The following is a 25,978-nucleotide window of genomic DNA, read 5'->3' as shown; positions in this document are numbered from 1 at the left end:
CCCGCCTTTTTATTTGGTTATGTTGTGTGGTGTATCGTAACCTCAAAACGGTGTTAATCCTGTGTAATTGTAAATTAAAGAAAGATTAACGATGTCTTCGTTAATTTCTGCGGAATTAGCAGCAACTTGTAGTGCTTTGGGTTATTTCGATCAAAAAACCAATAAATATTATGCTGATGGAAATACATTGGAAACAACCAAAGATTTAATACGTTATTTACGAAGAGATGATGATTCCTTCGATATAAGAAGACAATTAGGTGAAACGAAAGTACTTCAAACCGATTTATTACCGTTAATAAAGTTTCATGCGGAAGAAATCGAATTATTTGATGTTATTCTTAGGTTAGATTTTTGTTGTTGTTAAAGTAGGCAACCCAAATTGCACCTTTTTAATTTATTTGTATTTTCTTTTTACTTTAAGATTATTAGTTAATTTAACAACACCGGCTTTAATGTTATGGCAAGAAGAGGTTCCCATTGAACTTACACAAAGAAATCATTACCTTCAAATTGAGGATCATTTGCATAATTATAAACAATCATTCGCTGATATTGAAGTATGGGCTGTTTTAAGTAAAAGGATGAGTAAAATACTTGAAGTGGTGAGTGAATTAAAAAAAGATTATGATCGTTTTTATATAGAAAAAGTAATCGCGCGTTCATTTTGTTGTTTGTAAAGTTATATTTGTGTAATTTTAGATTACCAGTCTTTTATTTACTTTGATAAACTTTGAAAACTGTTTATAAACAGTTACAACTTAGATGCGATATCCGATAGTTTGGTTTTGAATATCTTTGCTCAACCCAGTTCCCCCTTTTGTTTACATTGGAAACATGGGGGTACTTTAAATTGGCCCAATGTGTTATTAATTTTGTTAGAGTAATACAACTTTGTTTGTATAAACTACTAATTTTTTTATGAAAGATGAAGTTATCTTAGAAATTACTCTGCAATATTACGCCATTAATTTACAAGTAACGTTTTCCTTTCCCCTCATACACTTCTGCTAACTGTTCCATCAATCTACGGGACACCAGAAATCCTCCGTAAATTCTGCTTCTGCGGCGAGAAGACAATAATTTCTCGCGACTCCTTACAATTCGCCCCGGAGCGTGTCCCGGTTATGGTATCGGACGGCCCCGGAAACTAGGGCCCTCTGCACCTATCGCAGCGTAGCCGTGCTACCGTTTCAGTAACTAATTGCTCGGAACTTCCGTCGTATTTCAACGCGGCCCGTTTAAATTAACAGTCCCTCTCTGCTCTTTCCTTCTTTTCCAACGAAAGAAAATAAAATTATTCGCTAGGAATTGGGTCAAAATTTAGTACTACTAATTTTTACACTTACTATTGAGTTTAGAAATTCATTAATTAGTTGGTTTCAATGGTACCTTCACCAATCCGAATTAGTATTGTTATAGACGACTTAGAACCCAATCCCTTTGTGGTTAACGTATTACGGGGTTGCATCTAATCAGGGGTAATGGTTCTTGGTCAATGCATCCCCAAAGCGTATTTCGCCGACGGAAAGCAATTAAATTAATTTATTTCTCTCTGTTAGGATTTCTCAGAACGCGGCGATGAAAACAGTTTAATAATCGAGCGAATTTTGATTCTCGTAAGAAACGTTTTGTACGTTCCTTCAAATCCAGACGCGGAGAGAAGACCAGATAACGATGCGAGTATTCACGACCAGGTTAGATCTTTTACATAATTTTTACAATTTCCACAAAATGTACCAATTTAAAAAAATTGCTCGTCTCACTCGACTTCAGGTGTTATGGGCATTGCACCAGTCCGCTATGCTAGATATAATTCTGTACATAAGCAGTTCAATTACTGAGCAGGCATACTACATGCACATCCTAGAAATTCTGTCGTTCATGCTCCGGGAACAGTCTGCGTCGGAATTGGCCAGCGCTGCTCTCCAACGAAGTCAGACCGAGAAATTACGTGACCAGGCCGAGTTAGTTGCAATCAGGCAAAGGGAAAACGTACAAAAACAACAAAAATCGAGAGTTTTTACCGGTACTAGGTAAATAAAATAAATTTCCATATAAAATTTTTTTGATAATTTCAACTTTAATTAGACATTCTCGTTTTGGTGGAACTTACGTCGTCGAATCAATGAAAAGCATAAGCGACAACTCATTAATTTATCATAAACCTCTAAGTCGATTGGATGATTTAAATTTCGATGCGGATAAACAAAAAGCGAAAACTCCAAGAAATCGAGTACCACTTCAAAGTGTTTCAACGGAAAGGCGATCAGCGTTTAGTATAAGATTGTTTTTAAAAGAGTTTTGCGTTGAATTCTTAAACGCTTCTTATAACACGTTAATGCACGAAGCAAAAAGGGCTTTGCTACGTCAAAAAGCTCAAAAACACGACGAAAGTTTTTATCTTTGGGCGATGCGATTCTTTATGGAGTTCAATAGACATTATAAAAAGTTTCAAATGAAATTGGTCAGCGAGACCATGTCCGTACAAAGTTTTCATTTTGTTCAGCAACAATCCGAAACTTATTTCGATATGATTCAAACAGATAAGAAAAAAATTAAATTGTGGTCGAGAAGATTACATTTATCGTTGTTGGCGTACAGGGAATTACTTATGACTCTTTGTTTTATGGATAAATCCGAGGATGAAGGCGTGAGGCGATCATCACAAGTAATTAAAAGCAATATTTTTTATGTTTTGGAATACCGAGAACTCATTTTAACCCTTCTTTTAACCTATGATGAGTTAAAAATGTCTGATGCTTATTTAAACGATCTCATGGAAACCCAACACGTCTTTTTTAAAATGCTTCAGAATTATTGCACCAGCGGTGATTTAGTTGTTCAAACTAAAGGAAAAAATAAAAGAAAGGGGAATAAAAAATCCAAATCAAGTAAGTTTTTTTTAATTTTAATTATATTTAAGTTATTATATTAACTCAAAATATTGTGCTGTTTATCGATTGATGTAAATTATGTCATGGTATGGGGAAATTCTGTCATACCGCATTCTGTTCAGAATCCTATTTTATACACAATGCGCACAAGCCTACGACTATCTGTGTCATTGCAAATATGAGGTTGACACCCAGATCTATACTTCATAATGAATGTCATATTACAACTAATAACGATATCTTAATACTGTATCCAGTTTAAATTTGTTTGAAATAATATGTTTTATTTATTAGTCATGAAAAGATTAAGTTTTAATTGACTGCTCTAATTGAAGCCATAAGTTCTTGTAATGTTAATGTGAGTTCGATGACGTAGAGAACGTATTAATGTGTTGTATTGAACCATATAACTTCCATCAATAATGAATGACTGAGTGCCAGTGAAGCCATGGAGACTTCCATGGAAAATCAAACAATAGCTGGTACTATCAAATAACTTTCGACTACATCAAAGCGTTTTTATGGGTTTACTAAAGGGAGTTTGTTTAAGTAAGTTAATTACAGCGAGTAAATTACAATGGAATTCATGAAGCAAAAAAAATAGCGAAGGTTATGCTTTTAAGTCGTCGATCGAAACCGAATTTAAATCGATTGATGCGACTGCCTTAATTAGCTTCATCTAGTAGCAGAATTGGTAATTGGCACTTGGTTTAGGGCGTACGTCTATTACAGAGGAGTGCGCATCGCAAAGCTTGACACAATAAACAGGAAGCAGCTCTAAATCGTGTTAATTACGAGTTGTGTTCATTTCACGCGTAATTTTTGAATCGAAAAAAATTTTTCACATTTCGAAATCGACCGAAATTGATGACAAATTTGTTGAACAGCGCTTTTCTTCCTGGCAAAATATACAAAAATGACTGGTTTCGTATTTATACACCTGATATTTGCAGATGACTAGATACTGCTGGCAGAAAACTACATACTGCTTGCAGATGACTAAATATTGTTGGTAGAAGGTTAAGTACTGCTGACAGGGGACTAAATTCTCTGCTAATGCTTCCATTAACTAGATACTGATAAGAGGACACTTGTGAGTGCTTGCAGAATACAGCAGGAAAGTCTGGAATTATATTGACCCAAGTCCTCTACCAGCGAATTTATTATATTATATTTTTATTATATTGTGTGTGCTTATTGTAATCACATCAGGTACTTGTCTACCATGTGAGGGCGTTAGGGAATTCACATAATTCATAATGGCCTTTGTTTAATTTCAACAATCAGTTGCGAGTTTTTACCTGTTTGCGAACACGCGTGCATTGTGTATTAATCTATTCGCTCTAGTATTGTTTAATATATTAAAAATGAGTGCCCACTCTCTAAATATTGTTTTGTACTCGCAAAATATTGTATTTAATATTCATCAATGTTGTGGGATTTTCTCCACATTTTCGCTACGTTCAACAAATAATATAAAATTACTATTATCAATTACCTAACCTATTGCAGTTAAGGGATTGATTTTATTTTTTTAAATTTTATTATATTAAATTTTATCTCCCGTTTTATCTACAAACAAACCCATACATTACTCATGCAAATGGATTCTTTATTATGTATGACCACGAAGGTAAAGCCCCGAAGGCCATTCATAGATAATTAAAACATCCTCACGATCGATGAATACGCACGAACTCCTACGTAAACAACAAAAAAAATAAGCTTATTGAGAGATCTTCTAATAATTAATATTTGATAGAATCGGGTATGTCGGAGGGGAATCTTCCGGTTAAACCAGACTTAAACGCATTATGGGATGAAGCTTCGCCGCAGCTTTCCGTGGTCCTGGAGGGTGGTCTAGGTATCCCCAAGGACATCGTTCCTTTTGACGCCGCCTCCGACGCGCCTATTGACGAGCAAAAGTGAGTAATCCATCCATCTATGCCCTTTTGATGCTAACCCCTGTGATGAGAGGGAACTCGCTTTCCGTTTGACTTGACCTGTCATTTACATGCATAATCAAAGAGTTCATTACGGAGGTTCATTATCTTTTGTGTGATTGCAGATCGGAAACAATCAAGAATATACAGAGGAAATTGAAGGATGGGGAATTTGAGGAAGCCGTCGGGTTATTGAGAGCTGCAAGGTAAGAAAATAAAAATTCTTTTAGATTTTAATTTTTTTTTCTTGTTCTTAACATAATCCACACTCTTCCATCAGCTTTTAAATCGTAACAATTTGCGCTAACGTTGATGCGTTCTTTTGAGCAAGGTGTTAAATGGAATTTTGCTAATAAATGAAAAATAAAAATTTTTATTTGTAATAGAGCAATTTTTGCGCCTACGCAACTTCTCGGGCCTACTCCAAATGGGAGATAAGTGTTTGGTTGTATTTTTATCTTGTTTTCTTCGCTAAATCTTTCTGGAATGAAAGCGTTCGGTCGTGGAAAATACTTTGGATCATTTTGAATCCCCGCAATTGATATTCCAACCAAGTCGCCTGGGTTTAACTCGATTCTACATTCCGTACGTTTACTTGGTTGGATAATGTAAGGTTTTGTACAAACTCTATCACCTCCAACACAAGGTGGCCATTTTCTTAAACCTTCTATAATCAAATAAAAAAAGAAAAGTTATATTTTAATATATACTTAAATTACCTGAAACGACTTGATCGAGATAAATCATTTTCATTAAATCGTTGTAACTAATTTTTCCGAGATTCATTTTTAAAGTTTCATCAATTTCCTTGTGTAATTTCGCTTGGATTTTTGTGTTAATCGATAATTCGTAAACCAAGAAAACCAACGAAGTAGAAACCGTATCAAAACCGAAATAAAAGAAGGTAAAAGCTTGAGCTGCGATATCCACGCTTTCGTCCCGCGATTGCCTTTGTTCTTCCTCTAGAAATGACAGGATATCCTGCCTTCGTCGACGACCCCCTTCGTTCAACGCTCGTCTCTCGGCTAAGTTTTCATCCAAAACGTCCTTGAAGTAGTTGATTGTTTCGGTATTCAATACGCTCAAACCCAACTTTTTACACAAACTCGGGCAGATACAATACGCTAACCCAACGAGATTCTGTTTAAAGGTAAACGTCGATAAAGATTTACTCATTTGATAAAATTCGTTATCTCTAAAATTAATTGAATCCATCTGCGAAACTCCAAACGCGATCGAAGCGATTACATCATTCGAAAATCTTATAAAAGTATCTTTTAATTCCAATTTCATCGGTCTACGTTTCTTTAAATGATCCACGTAAAGTTCCGCGCATTCAGCGATTAACGTAAACGTTTCTTCCAGATTTTTCGTATTAAAACACGAAGACAAAAATCTTTTCGTTTTCGACCATTCCTCTCCGGTTAAAGCGGCAAGATTTTTCGTCCAAACCGTATCGTCAGCTTCCGGCATCGCGTCTCTTCGATCCGCAAAGTAATCGAAAGCTTCAAAGTATATTTGGTGGATAAGTTCAGGATCTCTGATAAGAAGGATAGGTTTTGTCATTTCATAGATTCCAATATATCTATTGTACAAAAAAATAAAAATTAAAATTTCTGTAAATAAAAGGAATCAATGGAAAAGTAAAGCTAGAAATTTATGAATGAAATGGAACGGTTAAAATTGAGTTAGACTTAATTGGAGTTAAAACTCATTGAAATAAAGTTATAATGTGTTAAAAGTGAAGTAGTTGAAAGATTATTTATTTTGTTTTATTTTTTAAATTACCTTTCATCCGGAAATGAATTATAAAGACGTTGAAGTGTTGAATAAGTCGATTCATATCTAAAAAACGCTTTTGTTGTATCGCCAAAAAGAAAAGTAGGATCATTTTGATTTACACCACGTTGTAACCAATATCTATGACTATTACTAATTTTAAAATACAAAATTGTAATTATTAATATCACAATTAACAAAAACACCATTGTTTTTACACGTTTTAAATCTAAACGAGGATTGAATAAGAAAGTTGTTACTTATTGTGACTTTTTTCGTGTTATTTGTACGATAATGAGTGTAAATAAGTTTAAAAGAAATTAGCGTGTTGTTGTGAATTAGTTTTGAAATGTACGTATCCAAAAACAAGACAAGGTGAAACGAATTAGTGCAAAATGAATTAGAGTTGGAATGAATGTTACGTGCGAACTGAACTTCTGGAAAAGATTAGAGGCCTCTTAGCTTGAACCGAGAAGCCGCTGGGTGTTGGAAGATTTACGCGTGCTCTGGGGTTTCACCTTAACTCCAACGGGCATAACTCAGCCACAGCGCGGTTCGGTCCCGGCTTTGTTGTTCCCATTAACCCCAGGTCCTCCACGAAGGTGGGTAATTCCCGTGTAAGTTTGTCCAAGTGCGGTGGTTTGTTTACCACCGAATCGGTCGTAATGAACCTTGTTACCTCTACGACGTTGTATACCTTTGCATTCTATTTACTACTTATGATTGTTACAGTTTCAATTTCGATAGGAAATCAATAATTAATTTTGAGGCTTAAGCAATAATTTCATATTTACGGGTTGAAAGGAAAGTTGGGTTGAGTAAACGAGTGTTTCCTTTATGCTTAATAGAGGAGAGGATTAAGCGGGAAATATTAAGCGCGTTATTAAGGCAATAATGAGAAACTTTTCGTAAAGGGGTTAGTTCGCCTGAATTGTCCAACTTCGAACAAAATAGGGACCGTTTATTATCGTATTCCCTGGTACTGATTTCAATGGGTATTAATTCAATATTGTTCAATAGTTATGCAACTAAATATACAAAAATTTAGTTGATACATTTTTTTTTCTTTACTACACCCAAAGGACAAAACGAGTCTTGAATACCTAATTCTGTGTAGATTTAACTATACCTATAAAATTCGTAGTTGTCTGACATCTCCTTTATTTCTTTTCCTTTTCGCATTTTCAGAGAGGTGTGGCCTGAAAACGATAGCTTCGGGAGTAATAATATGGCACCGGAGGAGGAGTTTTTGGCCCTTAAGGATGTCTTCTTCGCAGATCTCGGTGGTAAGTATAAAAAAATAAAATTCTATTTACATTTTAATTTTGATCCGTCATTTTATTCGTTTTATTATTATGGGGTTTATGGTTTTCCATCTGAGGTTGATTAATAGTCTCGAAACTGATAAGAACGGCCGGTAGTCAATCGGAAAAACGACAATCAACCGTGGGACAGTGATGTAGTGAGATCGTAGCCCGGGCGACAGTAACGAAGGGTCTGATTTACGAGAAAATAATGAATATCCGAGTCAATGTAGCGACTCATTTAAAGGCAAAGCAAAAAAATTTCAATTCCCCGAACGATAATTCACCCATAACGGATCTAATTAAGTTTTCGAGTACGATCTTTTAAAACGTTTTTTTCCAAACTTTCCTCGTCGCACCCCCTAATCTGGACTTTGCGATGAAGTGCTGAATAAATCATGAACCCCCGGCTAGAAAATTTTATTTCACGCTGATTGATTGTATCCAACACGATTGGCGGAGGAGCCGGGACGCAGTCCTGCAACTTCTCCTTGGGATTGTAGTAGGTACGTGTGTTGTGGGTCTCTTACAGAGGTTATTTATTATGTCTGCAAGAAGGACGGCGTTATCCGGATTGCTTTCAATGCGTGGCAACTTTAGATTTATTACTTTGCGTCGTTTTCGAATAAAAAATATAAAATAAGGGAAATGTATTATTTTTTTTTCTTTTATTTTAAAATTCGCCCCTAATTTTTATGTAAGAATCGACTCGTTGGTTGAAAATCGTTCGTAATTACCACCCGGGGCTTCACATCTATTGATGTCGTTTCTGTATTTGCACACTGGGGAGGAAATCGATTGGCGGTCTACCTTCTCAGTCTCACATTCCTGTCGCGTTCATTAGTTCCCTGTGACAAGGCACGCCTTTAATTAAATACGTGACGATATAAATGCCCCATTTTTTTATTTAATTTTTTTTTTTCGAAATGAAAATTTGGTTATCTTTGTATTAAGTAAAGATATAAAACTGGGAAAACACAATAAGAGGAACAGGAGGCGTGTGACAATAAAGATTGTGTCTAGCCATGTGTTAGCTCTTGGATTTACGACACGACTGCCGAAATTAAATTTTAAACTGTCGTTGCAGGTAGCACTAAAAGGGGATGCGCGGGATCGTGACGTTGGCGTCGACGGTGGTGAACACGTTTTATGCCTTTTGCGGCATTTATTAAATTTACAACATTTCAACGTGTAGCCGAAACATTCATTAGTATAACTGTTGTAATTCATCCAAGCGCTTTTTTACATTTTTGACAGGTTAAAAATTTGCAACTTTTTGCGATAAAATTTCATTATTAAATTCCGGTTCGTTTAAAATCATTCAGCATCCATTTGAAATATATCAACTTTTTCTGCTTAAGGAATTCTCATACCATTATAAATTTAAAATCAATTGATATTGATTGATATTGAAGGAAGTCCGAATCAAGTGGACGATGTAAACATAGTAAGAGGCAATATTGAGATAATGGGTAATATTGGAAGATGTTGGAACGTTACAAAAATGATATTAAGAGATGTCTAGAACGATTTTGAAGGTTCCTCCAGTCTGGTATTTGCAGCTTTTAAAGTAAATTTTAAGTACACCGCATGAGAAATTTTAAAAGCCCGTATATGACATTAAGATCGCAAGTTCCTAACCAATGGTATTATACTGTTTCATGCTGCAATCATGTTAACTTTGCTGCTATTCGCATAGCTGATGGGAAAACTAATTATTTAATTTTGTGCGCCACGTAGACATCGGACGTATAACATATCAAAAGAAAGGACAATAAAATTATGATAGCAGCTTTTTAGAAGCTTTTAAAGTAAATTTTAAGTACGCCGCATGAGAAATTTAAAAAGCCCGTGTATGACATTAAGATCGCAAGTTCTCCACCAATGGTATTATACTGCTTCATGCTGTAATCATGTTAACTTAGCTGCTATTCGCGTATGTGACAGACAAACTAATTATTTAATTTTGTGTGTCCATGTAGAGATCGGACGTATGACGGATGTAGATGGAAGTCAATGATGGTGTTGTAAATTATTGTCAGAAACACATTTGACAAATACACAATATTATTGAGAACCGTATTTGGTGACGATGTTCAGAGATGTTACGAGACGATATCAACCCTCCTTGTATTTTATTGCTTTATAACACTACAAAAACATTTTTTTTACTAATTAATTTTGAAGAAATTAAAATTTTCAATATCATTTTAGTTAATATGAGAAAAAATAAAAAGAAATATCGATTTCATGCTAATTTAACAAATTAGGCTTTAATTAAATTGATGATGCAAATAGCACCAATGTGTTCGGTTGAGTTGTTCAATTATACATAACACACGTACCTATTTTACGCACTACAGCTTCCCCTTTTATTTTGTTTAATTAATTAAAGTCATAGTTAAAACTAACTCGTTTATTATATTACCACGAACTGCGTTAATTAATTAAGGTAAATTACATTCTTGCTTTTTGCACTTTACGTTTCTAAAGCGATCGTGGTAATTGAAAATTAAACTCGGAGGGATCGAGTTTTTCCTTTCGATTTACTCGGGAATTCGTATTAATGGCGGTTTCGATTAAAAATGATCGTTTTTATCAATTTCCTCATTTAAAATGTAAAATATAAATTGGAAATTTATCTTTTTGGGTTTATGATTAAAAACGAAAACAGTTTATGTATTTATTTATGATGAATAAATGATGGTTAAAGTCGGGGTTATAAATGTCAAAAAACAATTACGTTTGGCTGACTCTCCCCCTATTTTCATTCTCATGGGGATCCCAAAATTCAATCTCCGCCCTTCACGATATTTGCAAAAATGACCCGGCTAATTTCCCTAGGTCCCTCGCGCTTTCAAATTACAGGAGTTCAAGGGTTGTTTTGATATTTAACTGCACCGAGTGGAGTTGTTCTACAACGGGGTGCATTAATTGCTTATTTTGTATTCAATTATGGGCGGTGTGTAGCGTTTTAACAAAGTGGTTTAATTATTAATTAAATAAGAAGAAAGAAAAGGTGTTATTTTAAGTATATTTCTATATTTTTGTTTAAATTCTTACTTCTATCACAATACATAGAACAATTTCGCCAAGTAAATACAAATATTTGACAATTTATGTACAAATTCATAGCAAAAAACTTACATCAAAACCTTTTGATAGATTCAAAATCTATCATCGTAAACTACGTTACTTTACACGCACGCATTTTTTTTTTTTTTAATTTTTTTTCTTACATTTTGATAGTAAAAAATATTTCTATACAATTTATCGAGTGTTACTCGTTTTTTATTTTTATTTCAGTAGAAAAAAATCATGTGTACAAAAATTTCTCATTCACATATATCACAAGCACATGTTTTTATTAATTTCTTTTATTTTCCATTTTGATACAACTAGAATTTTTTTTTTTAGATTTTTCCGTGGATTTTTATGCGATGGTGTCGTAGAGAACCATCGTTTCTTCTTCATCTTGCAAGTTCCTTAAGTGTCACCATAGCTCGGTAACCCCGGGCAAATTACCTACTTCCATATCCATCATTGTCGCCGTTTGTCTCCTTCTTTTCTTACTAAGCTGCGTTGTTAATACAGTTAGAATTGCCGTTGTTAATAAAACCCCTAAAATCAGGATTAACATGCCGGGATGATGTAAAGAAGATATTTTTTCGCTGTAGTAATGATGTGAGGTTGCCATCATTGTTCCATTATTTCCGATGACTTCGTAAAATTCTATATTCATCGTGTTATTGTCGTAAATTGTTGTTGCTTCTGTAACATTTATTGAGTGTTGATATTCGGAAGTGGTTGTTATTGTTGTTTCGGTGTAGGTTGTTGTAGTTACTTTTGTGTCTAATCCTTGCAGATCAATGAGGGGAACACCCCATATATCCCCAGGATAAACACAAGTCACCTCCCTATTCTCATATTCCCCTTGTCTTCTCATCCACATAGCGAGCCATTGCAAATCAGTACAGTTTAATGGATTCCCTTTCAAGTGCAATGTTCGCAGCTGGGGAAGGTAATGCAGCAGGTCGGATCTGATGTATTCTAATCCCGCGACCGATAAATCCAGCTCTTGAAGTTGTCTAGATGCTGCCAATGCAGCTGTATCTGCCAAAAGCTGATGAGCTAATCCGGGACTATACGATAAATCTAAGATAATCAAGTACTCGGGGGTTGTTAGTGGAAATGTGACTTCTTTAGCTGGTAATAAAGAAGGAATTCCGCTTAGTCTTAAAGACTGTAATTTTCCCGGAATGGTTAAAAGTCCGGGTGGGATGTACAAAGGATTCCGGGAAAGATCTAAAGATGAAAGCGATAACAGGTGGTTGAAACTGTTTTCTTCAATTTTAGTTATATTATTGTCGCTAAGATTTAACAATTCCAATTGTTTTAATCCCAAGAAATCGCCAAATCGTATCGTTCCGATATAATTCTTATCCAAGTGGAGAATTTCTAATCTCTCTGGTAAACTTCCGGGAACGTTAACCATCCAATTTTCGCTCAAATATACGATCGTTAACGATTCTAATCGCCCCAAAGCGTCGTCTTCGATCGTTTTTAATTTATTAGAAGTAAAGTCGAGAACTTGAAGCAACGGGTAATAATCGAGTTCACCACAGCTGATGGTGATTATTGAGTTTTTAGATAATTTTAGTGCTCGAATCGAATGGGTTAATGCAGAAGGAACGTTTTCTAATCCCGTGTTGGATGCATCAACCGTTTGTAGGCGAGAACCCATTCCAATTAATAAAGTGGGGGGTTTTGATATACCTAAATTAGGATTTTCCGCTAAAAATAATCTCATTAAATTTGGAAATTCTAAATTTCCCGGAATGACTTTTTCTAATTGGTTTTGAGACACATCGAGTTGTTGAAGATGAATTAAATTTCCGAACCATTCTTCGTTAAGAATTTTTAATCGATTCTTGCTTATGTTGAGGTATTGGAGATTGGTGAGAGGTAGAAAGATTTTGTCACTAAGTTGTTTTATTTGGTTATCGGAGATATCGAGAGATTTTAAATTATTTAAACCATAAAAAGATTTTTCGGTTAATACTAAATGATTGGCACTGAGATTGAGCACTTGTAGGTTAACTAAAAACGTAAAAGAATTTTTCACCGATGTAAGTTTGTTTTGAGATAAATCCAACGTTAATAATTCCGTTAAATTGAAACATAACGATTCGGTTAGGTTGCTATTTGAGATTTGTAACGATTTCAGTCTTTCGAGGTTAAAACTCACGTTTTCAACACTTTTTATTTTACATTTATTAAATTCCACTCGTGTTAAATTCGGTAAAGCGTTCCAAAATTCTTTATTTTCAGTAAACAGTTCAAGATCAACGTTCGTACCTTCAAAAATAATTTCCCTCGTGTCGTTGGGGACTAAAAGGGATTCGTTAATGTTAAGTGTAGAACACTTCACCGTGGAGAAAATTAATAGTTCTCCGTTTTCTGGATAAATTGGAACGTGGAAACAGGAACACTTAAGAGGGCACTGGGATTTCGCGAAAGAAAACGCCGCTACTAAGATTAATGTTTGATATAACATCATCATCACGACAGTACATAATTTCAAGACGAACACATTTCCGTCACGTTTTTAAATGGTGTTGGTACGCGCGTCGTGTAGCCTACTCTCAGTGTGGAACTACTGACTGGTGTACGAATTGGAGGATGGTGTTGAACCTTCCCAGCGACGTCCGGCGTCGTGCGCGCGCCTCTTCCTACGCTCGATGATTTTTCCAACGAGATCCAGGCCTTTTCTACGCATTAATAACCCGTCCGGGATATTCATTAAAGTCCGAGCTTTGTAAGTTTGTATATCTCTATTGCAAACTTTGAGTTTTGGCTTGAAAATTGTTTTTCAAAGTTAATAAAAGTGGAAAATGAGTTATGCTGTGGCTCTTAATAAACTTTAGGGTAACATAAAGCTTTTATGTGAAGAGTAAATCAATCCACAGGTATTTTACGGTATACTTGATGGCAAAACCACAACCCTTCAAACTTTCTTCTTTATTGGTTTCCCTTTGATGTTGTTAAGTTATTTATTGTCTTGCATCAATTTTAAACGCTCCCCTTTCAAATTTCGGTCTACATTTAATTTAACCGGATAACTTAATTTCATCTATTTGTCTTCAAGTATTTCAGGATGCAATAAGTTGCTTTAAAATAAATACGCAAATGAAACTTTCCGGAAATAATTAAACGCCGTTTGCGCGACGTTTATTTCACGTTTCCTATTCTGACCCCAAATGAAATTGCAACCGGCAAACCGTTGCGGCTTCGTTTAATTATTCACTTTATAATCTTCCACCGCCCCCATTGTGTATCCCTTTCGTTTAATTTCCAAATTGATGGCAGCAAAAAATATCCTCTTCCGTCTTTGTCAACTAAATTTCCTTTATAACCCTCGCGCGAAACCTCACATTAGATATGCATATAAAAAATTACTTTTAGATTACCACAAAAAAATTACTTACTCCACTTCAATCCCTCAATGTCTTTGTTGATACTCATTTTAACGGGGTTTGATTCTTTTATCCAAGTTTTTTTTAAGTTCGGTTGCATTTGATGTTTTAGGGGTTCACAAAAAACGTTTTAAAATGTTTCAAAAGCTGTGTGTTTTTTGTTCCGCAAGAAATACGATTACATTTGCAAAAAACCCTCAAAAAAAATGTTAATTTTTTTTATCGGAACTAACTTGGTTATATTTTGATGGAAGCACAGAAGGGTATTATTAGATTTTTCCAGGTGGGGCAACGCACGTGCAAACATTTATATTCACTTAACGGAGGCCTCTTTCGTTGAAATGCCGGTCGCGATCGAAACCCCACGAAGTAAATGTCACCATAGATTTGATTCGAAACGTGTGACGTGGTTATGATTGACGAATATAGGTTGATATGAAAAATTGGATTGAACCCATTTATTTTTAGAAAAATCTTCCTTAACACAGACATTTTTTACGCAATATTAATATGAGCATCGTTTGAGGCTAATTTCGTGTGTGACCCGAACCCAACCTTTAAGCTGAACCCTCCGATTCGCAAATTAATCGCCAACAGAGCGTGATAATCTGATATTGAGTTTCACAACGTGGGAGACGTGAACACGCTTAGTTCCACCACATCGGACCCTCAATCGACCGAATTTCTTTTTCATTTTGTTATTTAATCTCATCTGACGGTGGTAAAATTGTGTGGTAGAACAATTTTAGTAGTTGACGCAACAAGAAATCGCTGTCAGTGTTATTTTTCAATGACATTCCGCGCGATACTTCCCATATTTTCCATAACTCTTTATGTTTTATTTTCCTCGTCCAACGTCATACTACTATCTAAATATTATTTACGACCTTTTGCGACGATTTATGCGCTTCTCTGTTGGTCATAAATACACTCAGGACGTTCGCATATTTCATTACTAGGAGAAAAACCTACCTCAAGAATTCAAACGTTTTCTGAGGTTATAAACTAAATCTAAAACCACCACAAAAATTTATTTAGTATTTATCACATCAACAAGTTTATACAAGAATTTCCAAAATAATTCAAAAATACTTCAAGTTAAATAAACTTCAAATATAAATTTATATTAACCCAATAACTTTCTGATCAAGTATTTTGGCTGTTTAGTTTGCTTCTTTATAGTTCTTTAACAGGTAGTGAATGTAGTGAGTTTAATTACCAAGGTTTGGCATCAATCTTAAAATGAGGAGAAATGATGGGGTGGTTTTAGGGTTAGGATAACTTGTTTCAATCTCATTTTGTTGTCAGTTCCGAAAATGTATTCAATGGATTCGTTTCAACACCTCAATTAAGAAATGCACCTTGATTAATACTACCGTCCATTAGGGCTTTGCAGAAGCTACGATGATGGTCCGAACTTCTAGCCCTGTATCAATTGATTAACGCGATTAGAACTGAGACCTACAACGTGTACCTACGGTCAGCGATAACGCAGTATCGATCCACGGCAATACGGTACACGAAATGGATGAATGGACTCGTTAGGAGAAGTTAAATTAAGGGAACGATATCGTATCGATCTTGCGGGTGGCGGCTTGGATGTCCGTGTATGTATCGTCCCCGGCGATTTATAACTTTAATTCGCTTTCCGGACTTCGACTCCTCCTCGTCTCCATAATGGACGGTAATGGACAGCTTCGAGTCGGTAAAACGTTCGTTGCGCTACCATGTTCTGACGACGATTGATTAAATTTCCGTATTGTACTTGCTCCAAGCCGAATCGATATATGTATCCCTTTTACTATCTAGAATGATGAGAGTCTACAGGATCGAGTTAAGTGCTGCCATAAAACCGAAACCGTGACGGTTTTAAAAGTTCTTTTTAAGATGATCATTTATCTTCGAAAGCTTATTCATCACTATTTATTTATTGTCACTATTTATTAACTAAATCATGGTATATTCGATATCATGGTGTTTTGATGATAATAAAGCGTTTTAATTTAAAGCAGACCCTTTCATATCGCACATCCAGGTCCCCTTATTTCCATCAATCCATTCAATGTCCTGTATAATACCCCAGCCGGTGTTAATTGCGTTCCGAAGGTCCTCGAGGCACGGGGAATTAAAGGGGACAAATTTAGAGGGCCGCATTTAGTGATTTACAGAGAGGGGCCAATTTGATTGAACGGTGCCATCGGGGATCGATATGAATGCGTTCATTTCGTCGCCGATTGTACCCAAAAACCAGAGTGCAAAAGTTTTACGACCGCTCCGACGTTTCGTTTCAGTTAAATACCTTCGAAGTTCCCCAAGGTATTTCTGAAGCCCACCCTGGGATAGATAAGGGGGTAATGAAGCTGAACAATGGCGGCTCGCGTCCATCGTGCGACGACCATTTAATCTACTAATCTGCATCGAGGCGCGTTGTTGCATGGGAAGGGCAGTTTGCCGTACATTCAAAACACCCCTTTCGGGGGATATCCCCTTCCCATAGGCAAACCCGCGGGCTAATCAACGCGGGAGTTGGGAATTAACCCGGTTTGTGGCGGTCACCAGTGTCACGGTTCAACAAACTTGAACGACGGCGTCACTGTTACCCCAACCCCTCAACTTGTTCAGGGCTGATAAACTTACAATGCTGTGTTAAAGGGGTAGTCAAAGATGGTTTTGAATTAACATTTTGGTGCGAAAAAACGAATGCCGCAATCAATCACCACCGCGCGATTCGTCTGTCGCCGCCACATTCACATATTTATGGTTAATTTGATTGTCAAAACGCGCCCTCGGAAATTGAATTTCGAGTCCTTCCTATTTCCATTCGAATTTTTTTTCCGTACCCGTCATGAGCAATATCTGACTATGACTGCCGGCACCTCCACCATTTATTTCCTTGGGGTTAATAAAATTTTATAATTAAAAATTTTACGATACGGTCGTTTTAATTGCTATGATGGTTACAGACGGTTGATAATAATTGCAATTAATTTTCCCCTAGCCATCATTTCGGCACAGATTCACGGTCGGCACAATAGGGGGTAATTACTCGTCGTAATTGTCGGCCATTGCACGTGCCGCACACGTGCATTTGTCACGGCTCTTTCCGCTTGCTTATTCAGCGGACACAGAACGCGCGAAATAGCAGATAATAAAACCGGCTGCCATAAACCGTACCTCCCCACACCACTCTGCCCCAATTTATCAATACTATCGCCACAGGGTGTAGCGACGAGCAATGCATAGATAACGCCATTAAAAGTTTACAATCGCCACCGTAGGCCGTTACTCTAAATTTTTACTACGACCGGCTCAACATAAACTGGGTTAACGAGGAGTTATTACTGTCGTCACAATTCACATGCACTTGAAAGGAACGAGCGTCGATTCGTGAGGTGCATCTATTCGCGACGAATTCGTTTGAAAGAAGACGAAGAAGGTGCCCGAGACAAAAGTCTAGACAAAACAGGTGGAGAATTCGTCAAGGATTCTGGGCTACAAAGTGAGAGAGCCTTTGAGAAAAAGATAAGGGCTCGTTGGCTTTTGTAACAGTCACACTCTTTACTACGGTAGAGAAGTGTCATGTCACAGAAGAAAACTTTAAAAGAGGATGAGAATGTATATTTATGCGCAGGACTTCAGGATATGATAGCTTGTCCAAAAATTTGAAAAAAAGGTTCTATCAACTTACCCTCTAAAATCCACCATTTTCGAGATACAGGGAGTTGAAATTTAATAAAAAAAAATCAATAAATAAAGAAAATTAAGTTAAAATTAAATTATATTACATTAAAATATCAATAAAAGTAGATTTTTCTCGAAAACCGTTAACTTTAGAGCTCATCACCTCAGTACCTTTTTTTGTGTAGAAAACATTGGCGGTTCAAATGGGCGTCTGAAAACCGTACTGTTTCCAGTGGGGTAGAAGTTGGAACAGAGAGAACACCCTGTATCTCGAAAATGGTGCATTTTAGAGGCTAAGTTGATAGAAAGTTTTTTTCAATTTTTTGGACAAGCTATCACATACTGAAGACCTGCTCATATATTATGAAACACCTGTACGATATGTTAAGTAATTTCCTATTGATATTTTTTTCTGTACAAGCAATTTTTGCTGCATGTTGGTTGCCTAATTGGTCCTAATTATATCAACATATTTTACTACTTGGGGCGTAGGTTTTTCTTCTAACAATAAGACAACTTTGAAATAAGGTTTTTTATTACACAATGTAGACATTTTCGTCCCCCTCAAAATGAACAAATCTTTTCATCCATCTGTCAGTGGAAGACGGTGCAACTCGCCATTACATGGCAACATCTGCTCATAATCTTTCGCTAACGTCATTTATCTTACTCTCCTTGAAATCTTTTTACCTAACCGATAAAATAGAACATATATAAAGAGATTAAAATTGATTTTCCCTTCCAATGTCTGTTGATTAAACGCGATATCATTCACGAGAACGCTATGATTGATACCGAGTTCTAGTTGAAACAAGGCTATCAGCACAACCGGAATCTCGAGTTACTCGACGACAGCCTCTTAATCACTCTCCGTTTTCTAAGTTTGATGGACGGATTGGCGTCGTGACGACACTCTTAATGATGGACGCGATATATCACATCACGTCGTCAATCACTTCCGTCACCATTCTCTCCTAAATACATGTATTGGGGGAGATTATTTTTTTCTTTTGTTTAGTAATAAATAATAAGATTAATCCTTTAATAATAAATACATTAGACCGACACAGTGGAGAATTGTACATGCAAAATTAGGTTGAACATTACATTTCGATGACAATGCGTTTGTGATGATACGATCTAATGTCATCCATACGGAGGCTTAATGACCATACCTAGCAGTAATTACTGTGGGACCGTATGCGTCCTAATCTATAGTAATAACGCCGACCATTATCGAGGACAAGTTATTATTATCGCTGCCGTAACGATCTCTTGCTACCCTCCGCACAGATTCGAACCCTCCGGAAAATGCATTTTGTCCACAGGAAAATGTCACTTGACACGTTGATAAAAAGAGATTCGGAAAAAAAGTTCGATTAACGATCGTTTGAAACAACAATAACAAAACTGAAAGCTTGTGTCTATAATCTATATTCATAATCGTTGTTTGGGTATAAACGAGGCCGCGTTTTGTGATTACGCAGCAATAATCAATAAATGGAGCGTTGAAATCCAATTAAAATGTTGCACACGGTGCGGCGCTAACGTTACTCGCGACACTTTTGTTTTATGTAGCTTGTATTTGGGGCCGCTTCGCTGCTATGGTTCAAGCTGATACCCCCCAATAAAAGGGGTTTTAGTGAAAATCCGGCGAGGATAAAAAAAATGAAACTGGATATTAATATTCGACATTGAACCGCATACTGCATTTTGCTTCTCTCATGGTTTAACTTTTAGCAATAAATTTAAACAACATTTAATTTTTTTTTTAATTTTGAATGGTACATTTTACGTATTTTTTTAATTTTAAGAGTTGATTTATGAGTTCAAATAGGGGTCTATAAACAGTTTTCGGGAGTCGTCCATACAAACTTTTACGTTTGTTCGAATGGGGAAGTAAATCGAAAGCTGGTCATCACCGATAAGAAAGTACGGTAATTCGAACTTTTCCTCGTACCATTCACAACTTCACCAAAAAGTTTCTATTCCATCCGGAGGAGCAGTTATTTACACTATTAATTGAATAGAGAAATCGGTTTCAACGTTGTATATTTATTATTCGTTCCTTTTATTCGAGTAGAAAATGGAATACAGCTTTAACGTCAAACTTTACCTTCCGGCGGTGGCAATGTCCAAACGTGAACGTAACCATATCTTTTAACATAGAATGGACTACCTCGCTATAGTCGAGATAAAGTCCCTTGGTTCGAAACTCAAATGTTAACCTACGGTTAGTTCACCAACCCTTTGTGCGATACGGTGGTAATCTCTTAAAAGCACCACCGTCCCGTTTTGCATAAGAAAACCGATTCGTAGCTGAAAGGTAATCGAAATTGAGGGGGTCGAGAACCTTACTATATTGGTTCAATTGTCGTGGTTTCTAGGGCTTTCACACCGTCACAAAAAAGAATAAAATGAAATTTTAACGGCGTACATTTTTATAGTTTAATTTTTTATTCCTCTTTCAGTTGCTGAAACCGAACAAACTGAAACGACCGCTCATCCAGAAGGTAATCCATTCCGGGCCAAATTAATGATTTAACTGAAAGCTGCTTTTTCAATTTCAAAAAGCCTTGATTAATGCACCCTCTTTTTTCATGCAGACGATGAAAACGACGAAGACGACGAAGAAGAAGAGGTCGAACGAAGTATGCAAATATCCGAAGGCGATTTTAGGTTTGAGGACTTCGCCAAGAGGTGCCAAAATCGAATAAACTAAGTAAGCGATTAATCATTTTTTTCAATATTTACAGATTGGCGCATCCGAAGATTTTAAGAGGTTGTGGTTTGGCTTTAAAAAAATTTGAGAAAAATTCAACTCTAACCAATCATTGCGTTATTAAATTAATGCATCGAATCGCTTGGGATTGTAAAATGCCCGGCATGGTTTTCCAAGCTTCCATATTTAGAACATTTCAAAAAATTTATAACTTAAAAGATGTAAAAGCTTACAAAGAATTAGCCAAATTTGCCGATTATATAATTCGAGAGTTTATCAAAGTCGCCAAAATAAATAGTAAAGTTTATATTGAAGCGTTATTTTGGAAAAACAGCAAAGATGCTTATGATATAGAAAATGGTTATGGAGCAACTAAAGAACAGTAATAATAAATATCTATGAAACATATAAACCCTTAATCTGCTTATTTTTAGATCTCAAGCATCAGCCAAAGCTTGGTCTGAACTGGAAGAAGAGGAATTACGGCGGTTATTCATAGAACATCGAGAGAAAGAAATTGATGAGGACCCGGTTGATTGGATCGTGGGCAATTTGATCGATAATACCCGAACAAGAAGGGGCGTCTTGAAGAAGTTAAAGGAAATGTACCTATTGACTGACTATAAGGGGCCTCGCAAGTCGGGAATTAGCGCGGGTAAAGCGCGTATTCCCAAACAATGGTCAGAAGAGGAAGAGATCCAACTTAGAGAACTTTTCCAAGAATTTAAGGATACCGATGGTGAATTTTAATCGATGAAAAAGTTTTTTTGTTTGTTTAATTTAATTATTTCGATTATTTAGACCCCGTGGATTCTATTGTGGAAGGATTGGATGTTAAAAGATCGAAACCTAAGGTTATTGAGAAGATTTTGGAATTGGGGTTGGTTCAAGATAGAAAAGAATTGAGGAAAAAACGGAAAGGGAAGAAATCGGGATTTAAAAGTGGTAAATTTTGGTTTTTGTGTACTATGGTATTAAATTTCGCACTTAATTTATTTACGGTTATAAAATCGTATATTAAAGAATTCATTGTTCATATACTAGGTCGATTTATCATCCCAGTCTAATATAGTATACGAATGTTTTCCGGCGCCGATGTAAAATTGAAAATCCCAGACGCATAATCTCCTGGTTACCCAACGAGATGACGATGTTGAGCGTCGTTCTCAAAATGCACTGCACGGAAAAGATTAAATTTTAAGGTTATGCAGCAGTATCGCCGTTCGTCCAGGCAGTTACTCGAACGATCAATCTTACCCTCGATTGCCTTTTAAGAAAGCTTAGAAGGAGCACGTCAAGTTCTCCGCCATGATTATACATGTAACGGTAAATTTTATACTCGAATGCGTACCGAAATGGTTATTTAATAATATGGTTATAATTACTGAGAATAAGCGTGCTGTTCAAAGAGACGAAAGGTAATGAAAAACTTTTTAGTCTTCTTGAGGGGTGAGCAAGGAAGCCGTAATAAAAGTTTAATTGAGAAAAAAAGAACCACGCTCGTCTCTTTTCCCGGTTAATAATTGTTACGTAAAACTGTAATTGCGCTTCGAATTTGCTTCTCCTTTCAGTAGCGAGAAAACGTTCTTTTCGAAACTAACTTTATTATTCCCAAGGAGACAAGATTTTTTTATGCCATTATAATCGATTGATTATCCTTATTTAAAACGTTCTAAAATTTCCTCAATAATGCTAGTTTATTCAGTGTCTGTTTAAAGTTTCAGGGGAGTGCGGTGAGCTCCAAACCTGAATTTTTAAAAACTACAGCTTTACGAGGTGTGCACCGAGACGATCCGGATCGCGATTATAGTGTAAACGAGCTTTTCTCTCTTTTTATTTTGCACCATTTTCGAGAGATTTTTGTAGTTGAGGAAGTTCAAAAAAACAAGGAAATAATCAACGTAAAAGCATTTCGTGTGGTACATTTGTATTAATTTAACACTATCTAGGGTGGATTTCCACTAACGATCCGGCAACGTCATCCGACGTTTCAACTAGGGTCGACGAAAAATGATATTGTTGACTTTCACAGAGAAAGAGGGGGTGGTTGATTAAAAATGTAACTCTACCGTCCAAGCAGGACCAAAAAAGAACCTTAATAGATTGGCATATCGTTACAAACAGGCCCGTATCGACCATAAAGTTTCATTTAGAAAATGTGTTCGAAACTTTTTACTTTTCCCTAACAATTTTTTCTCCCTTCTCGTATAATATTCCCCTTCTCGCATACAATCGATGAATTATTAAAGTACTTGTGACTTGTTTCTTTTTCACCCTCTTCATACATCGCTACCTATCGCGTGGCCTCGAAGATTTACAGCGAGAATAACAACGAAAAATCTAATAAATAGTTTCAAGATATTTAATTCAACGTTTCTTATCATTGTGGGGACCCTCGCTTAATGTGTCTCGACTGGTAATCAACACCCCGACTCGTGTACGCGATAAGGTTAAAGGGAACCGAACCTCGCCGCCGTTTTAAACGACGAGATGTCACGCAATAGTTATAATAATAATAATTATTATTATTACGATGATTATGAGTCATGGGACTAAATCCGATCCTGGTTTTGACTCAGGGGTGTCATTAGGTTCCCCCGAAGGTCGTCACGTCGCAACGAAACGAAAAACATCGAAGCTGGCAAATACATAACCAGAAGAAGCAAAAAAACAGCGATGTTATCCGGTATCTACTGCGTGTCACAAGAGGGGTGCGAACCCTATTCCCGTTGTTGGGGTTGTTTATTTGTTCGAAAAGGGAGACACGTCTGACCAGCGGGGTTATAAATACGGGCGTAGGGGGATACAAAAAGTATACACTAAAAAAGAAAGATCGGGTGACATATAAACGATACCAAAAGAGTATTAAGTTAAAATGTAAGATGATGTTTCAAAACTATGAAAACTAGAATAATATTATAGACTATAATAAGCTAGAAAAGTAATAAAATAGTAGTAATAAATCGACAAAAAAGAAGATAAAATTAGGGTCGTTGGAAATAATTAACTCCGACATGTCCGAAGCGTATAATGTTTTTATTGAATCCCAGGGGACAATAATATAAAAATTGGGGTTGCACAAAGGATGGTGTTATTATTGAATTAGCATACCTTTCAAACTTGCAGCTCGCTTTTACAGGTAAAAATTCGTTGAATTTATTTCGTTAAAATCCGGGGATGTTGTTGTTTTACTTTTAATGTGATTAAATAAAAATGTTCTATTTTATCCAAAGTTAAAAAAAGTTAAAAATTTAAAACTAAATATTTTGGTAATGCAACAAAACCTTGATATAACGGACTTCGGATATAACGGACAAAATATACATATTTAAGTCACACTATTAATACTATCTATTTAATACATTAGTATATTTAAATGTAAATGTTAGGTTTTAAGAAATGAACCTTTTTGAGGTTATAACCTTTATATACCTTTGAGGTTGGGTTCTACCAAATTTTGACTTTCCAGGACAAACTATTACCACGGCTAAATCCAAATATTTCCAGGTCTAGTGTTATTTCTAATTTTAATGGTTATTTTAAAGTGCAATTTAAAAATACTTCATATAACGAACACTCTCATCCTTATATTAGTCCATTATATGGAGGTTTTATTGTAATATAATTCAGATAAAGACAGGGAAAGTTAAGTTATGGCGTAAAATTAGGTTGCAACTAGAGTTGCAATTAAGTTAACAGGACCATAGGATATAGAGGGCACCGTCTTTGTCGCCAATTTGGTCAAAATCGAGTTTCGTAGCCGCCTCCCATTGACAACCAATCCCAAAACGGGTAGCGCATCGCGATTCCACTCGAACCTCAACACAGTTTACTCGGTCCATTATACCGGGCGGCGAAACTATTAATTGGCATAGTTTGAATAGAAAAGCGGGACACCCAACCACCAATTTGAATTTTCCAGGGAAAGGTCTCTCCGAAACGGAAATCTCGGATGGCGATGAAGAAAGAGACGTCGATAGTGATTCAGATCGCGTAGACGCCGTTGTCAAAAGGTCCGTTAAGAAACCCCTAAAGACGAAACGGAGAGCGAAAACTTCTAACCAACCTTCAGCACCTCCAGTTTCGTACAACCACGTACTGAAACTCGTAGCGGACGTTGAAAGCTCAGGTAACGTGGGGAAATAATGAACTACACCAACGTTCGTGACTACATTTTTTTTACATTTCGTTATTTTAGGAATGTCGGATGCTGTCCAATGGTTACGTGAAAGTTTTGAGGATGTCGCTGAAGACGTCGAAGATGATAATTTAGATGATGGCGATATAGGTATCCCTATAGTCCCTATTTTAGATTGCGCCATTTCCGCGATGGAAAATCTAAAATTTTTGGAGTTATTAAAAGGATTTGGAGTTAAAGAACCGTTTGATGAACAAGTATTGTATTATTTATTATTAATTAAATTTTGCGTATTTATTAAAATCATTTTAGGAACAATTTTGGCGAATTCCAAGCCAATTAAATGAAAACATTCGAAAGTTTTTAAATAACGAGGAAATAAATGAATTAACTAACATAAATAATAAAAGTGATGATGATGATGATAATGAAATAATTGTTGTAAATAAAAAGGAAGATATTCATGAAAAAATAAGACAAATATTCGATAGTGATAACAGCGATGTTGAAAATAATGATGAAATTAATAAGGAAATAACCCATAAGAGGCCAAGAATTTTTTCATCCGACTCTGACTCTGATATTCCGAAAAAAAAAAAGACTCGAGTTTTGGAGAGCGACGAGGATAGCGAATAAAAAGCGCCATTATTCTTACAAAGCTCGCGAACGCTATTAACTCTAACTCCTATGGCAAAACGTCGAGTCATAAAACATCTTATATGGTCCTATTTATAATGCGTTAGTTTTGGTGTGAGACATTTTGTTGTCTAATTTAAAGTAAGAATTTTTTTTATTTATATTGTTACTATTTTCTTACTTTGTCGAAATAGGCCAATAGATTTTGTGTTAAGAAAACTTTATTGTTTTTATAGGAATCGTTTTAAAGCGCCACCTTTTATTATATAGCTAAACTAACTCTATCAGAATGACTTTTAAATGGAAACGATGTTGAGAGTGTTGGTTTCTAACTCGTTTAATCATTTTCTTTTTCAAAGGTTTTACTAGAAATTTCCTTCTTTACTAAATATCATTAATTCA

At 35.9% G+C, this 25,978-nt stretch overlaps 3 protein-coding genes across 4 annotated transcripts; 1 reads left to right on the top strand and 2 right to left on the bottom strand.

Annotated features, from left to right (window-relative positions):
* The first annotated feature begins 13 nt into the window (after positions 1–13).
* Positions 14–25,795, top strand: LOC111428280 (circadian regulator timeout). Its single transcript, XM_023063739.2, has 16 exons — positions 14–345; positions 425–605; positions 1,563–1,697; positions 1,777–2,036; positions 2,092–2,894; positions 4,660–4,822; positions 4,966–5,046; positions 7,808–7,905; positions 20,552–20,593; positions 20,687–20,780; positions 20,837–21,184; positions 21,237–21,541; positions 21,604–21,747; positions 24,725–24,931; positions 25,001–25,197; positions 25,253–25,795. Exons 1-16 carry the CDS (start codon positions 92–94, stop codon positions 25,574–25,576), a joined length of 3,636 nt encoding a protein of 1,211 aa, XP_022919507.2. The 5' UTR covers positions 14–91; the 3' UTR covers positions 25,577–25,795.
* LOC139431449 (cytochrome P450 9e2-like) lies at positions 5,044–6,863 on the bottom strand. 2 transcript variants are annotated; one of them, XM_071199193.1, is made up of 3 exons: positions 6,629–6,863; positions 5,560–6,425; positions 5,044–5,507 (listed from the first exon to the last, which is right to left on the bottom strand). In XM_071199193.1, exons 1-3 carry the CDS (start codon positions 6,826–6,828, stop codon positions 5,074–5,076), a joined length of 1,500 nt encoding a protein of 499 aa, XP_071055294.1. In that variant the 5' UTR covers positions 6,829–6,863; the 3' UTR covers positions 5,044–5,073. The 2 variants fall into 2 exon arrangements, with proteins under 2 accessions (XP_071055294.1, XP_071055295.1); XM_071199194.1 differs by having other exon boundaries at positions 5,044–5,504.
* LOC111428281 (leucine-rich repeat-containing protein 2mit) lies at positions 10,946–13,587 on the bottom strand. Its single transcript, XM_023063740.2, has one exon. The coding sequence runs from the start codon at positions 13,484–13,486 to the stop codon at positions 11,417–11,419; it is 2,070 nt and encodes a 689-aa protein (XP_022919508.2). The 5' UTR covers positions 13,487–13,587; the 3' UTR covers positions 10,946–11,416.
* Positions 25,796–25,978: the final 183 nt, after the last annotated feature.

Source organism: Onthophagus taurus, chromosome 10 (assembly GCF_036711975.1).
Source record: "Onthophagus taurus isolate NC chromosome 10, IU_Otau_3.0, whole genome shotgun sequence".
NCBI classification, from domain to species: domain Eukaryota; kingdom Metazoa; phylum Arthropoda; class Insecta; order Coleoptera; family Scarabaeidae; genus Onthophagus; species Onthophagus taurus.
Note: the sequence above shows the minus strand (reverse complement) of the source record. Positions and strands in the feature narration are given on the sequence as shown.

Bases quoted from the DNA above. Each gene is read 5' to 3' on its own strand.
- LOC111428280 (XM_023063739.2), top strand. From the start codon at position 92: ATGTCTTCGTTAATTTCTGCGGAATTAGCAGCAACTTGTAGTGCTTTG. The intron at 21,185-21,236 runs GTAATAATAAAT...GCTTATTTTTAG, and splicing joins TATGGAGCAACTAAAGAACA to ATCTCAAGCATCAGCCAAAG. The intron at 25,198-25,252 runs GTATTGTATTAT...AAATCATTTTAG, and splicing joins AAGAACCGTTTGATGAACAA to GAACAATTTTGGCGAATTCC.
- LOC139431449 (XM_071199193.1), bottom strand. From the start codon at position 6,828: ATGGTGTTTTTGTTAATTGTGATATTAATAATTACAATTTTGTATTTT. The intron at 6,426-6,628 runs GTAATTTAAAAA...TTTGTACAATAG, and splicing joins AATTCATTTCCGGATGAAAG to ATATATTGGAATCTATGAAA. The intron at 5,508-5,559 runs GTAATTTAAGTA...ATTTGATTATAG, and splicing joins TCTCGATCAAGTCGTTTCAG to AAGGTTTAAGAAAATGGCCA.
- LOC111428281 (XM_023063740.2), bottom strand. From the start codon at position 13,486: ATGATGATGTTATATCAAACATTAATCTTAGTAGCGGCGTTTTCTTTC.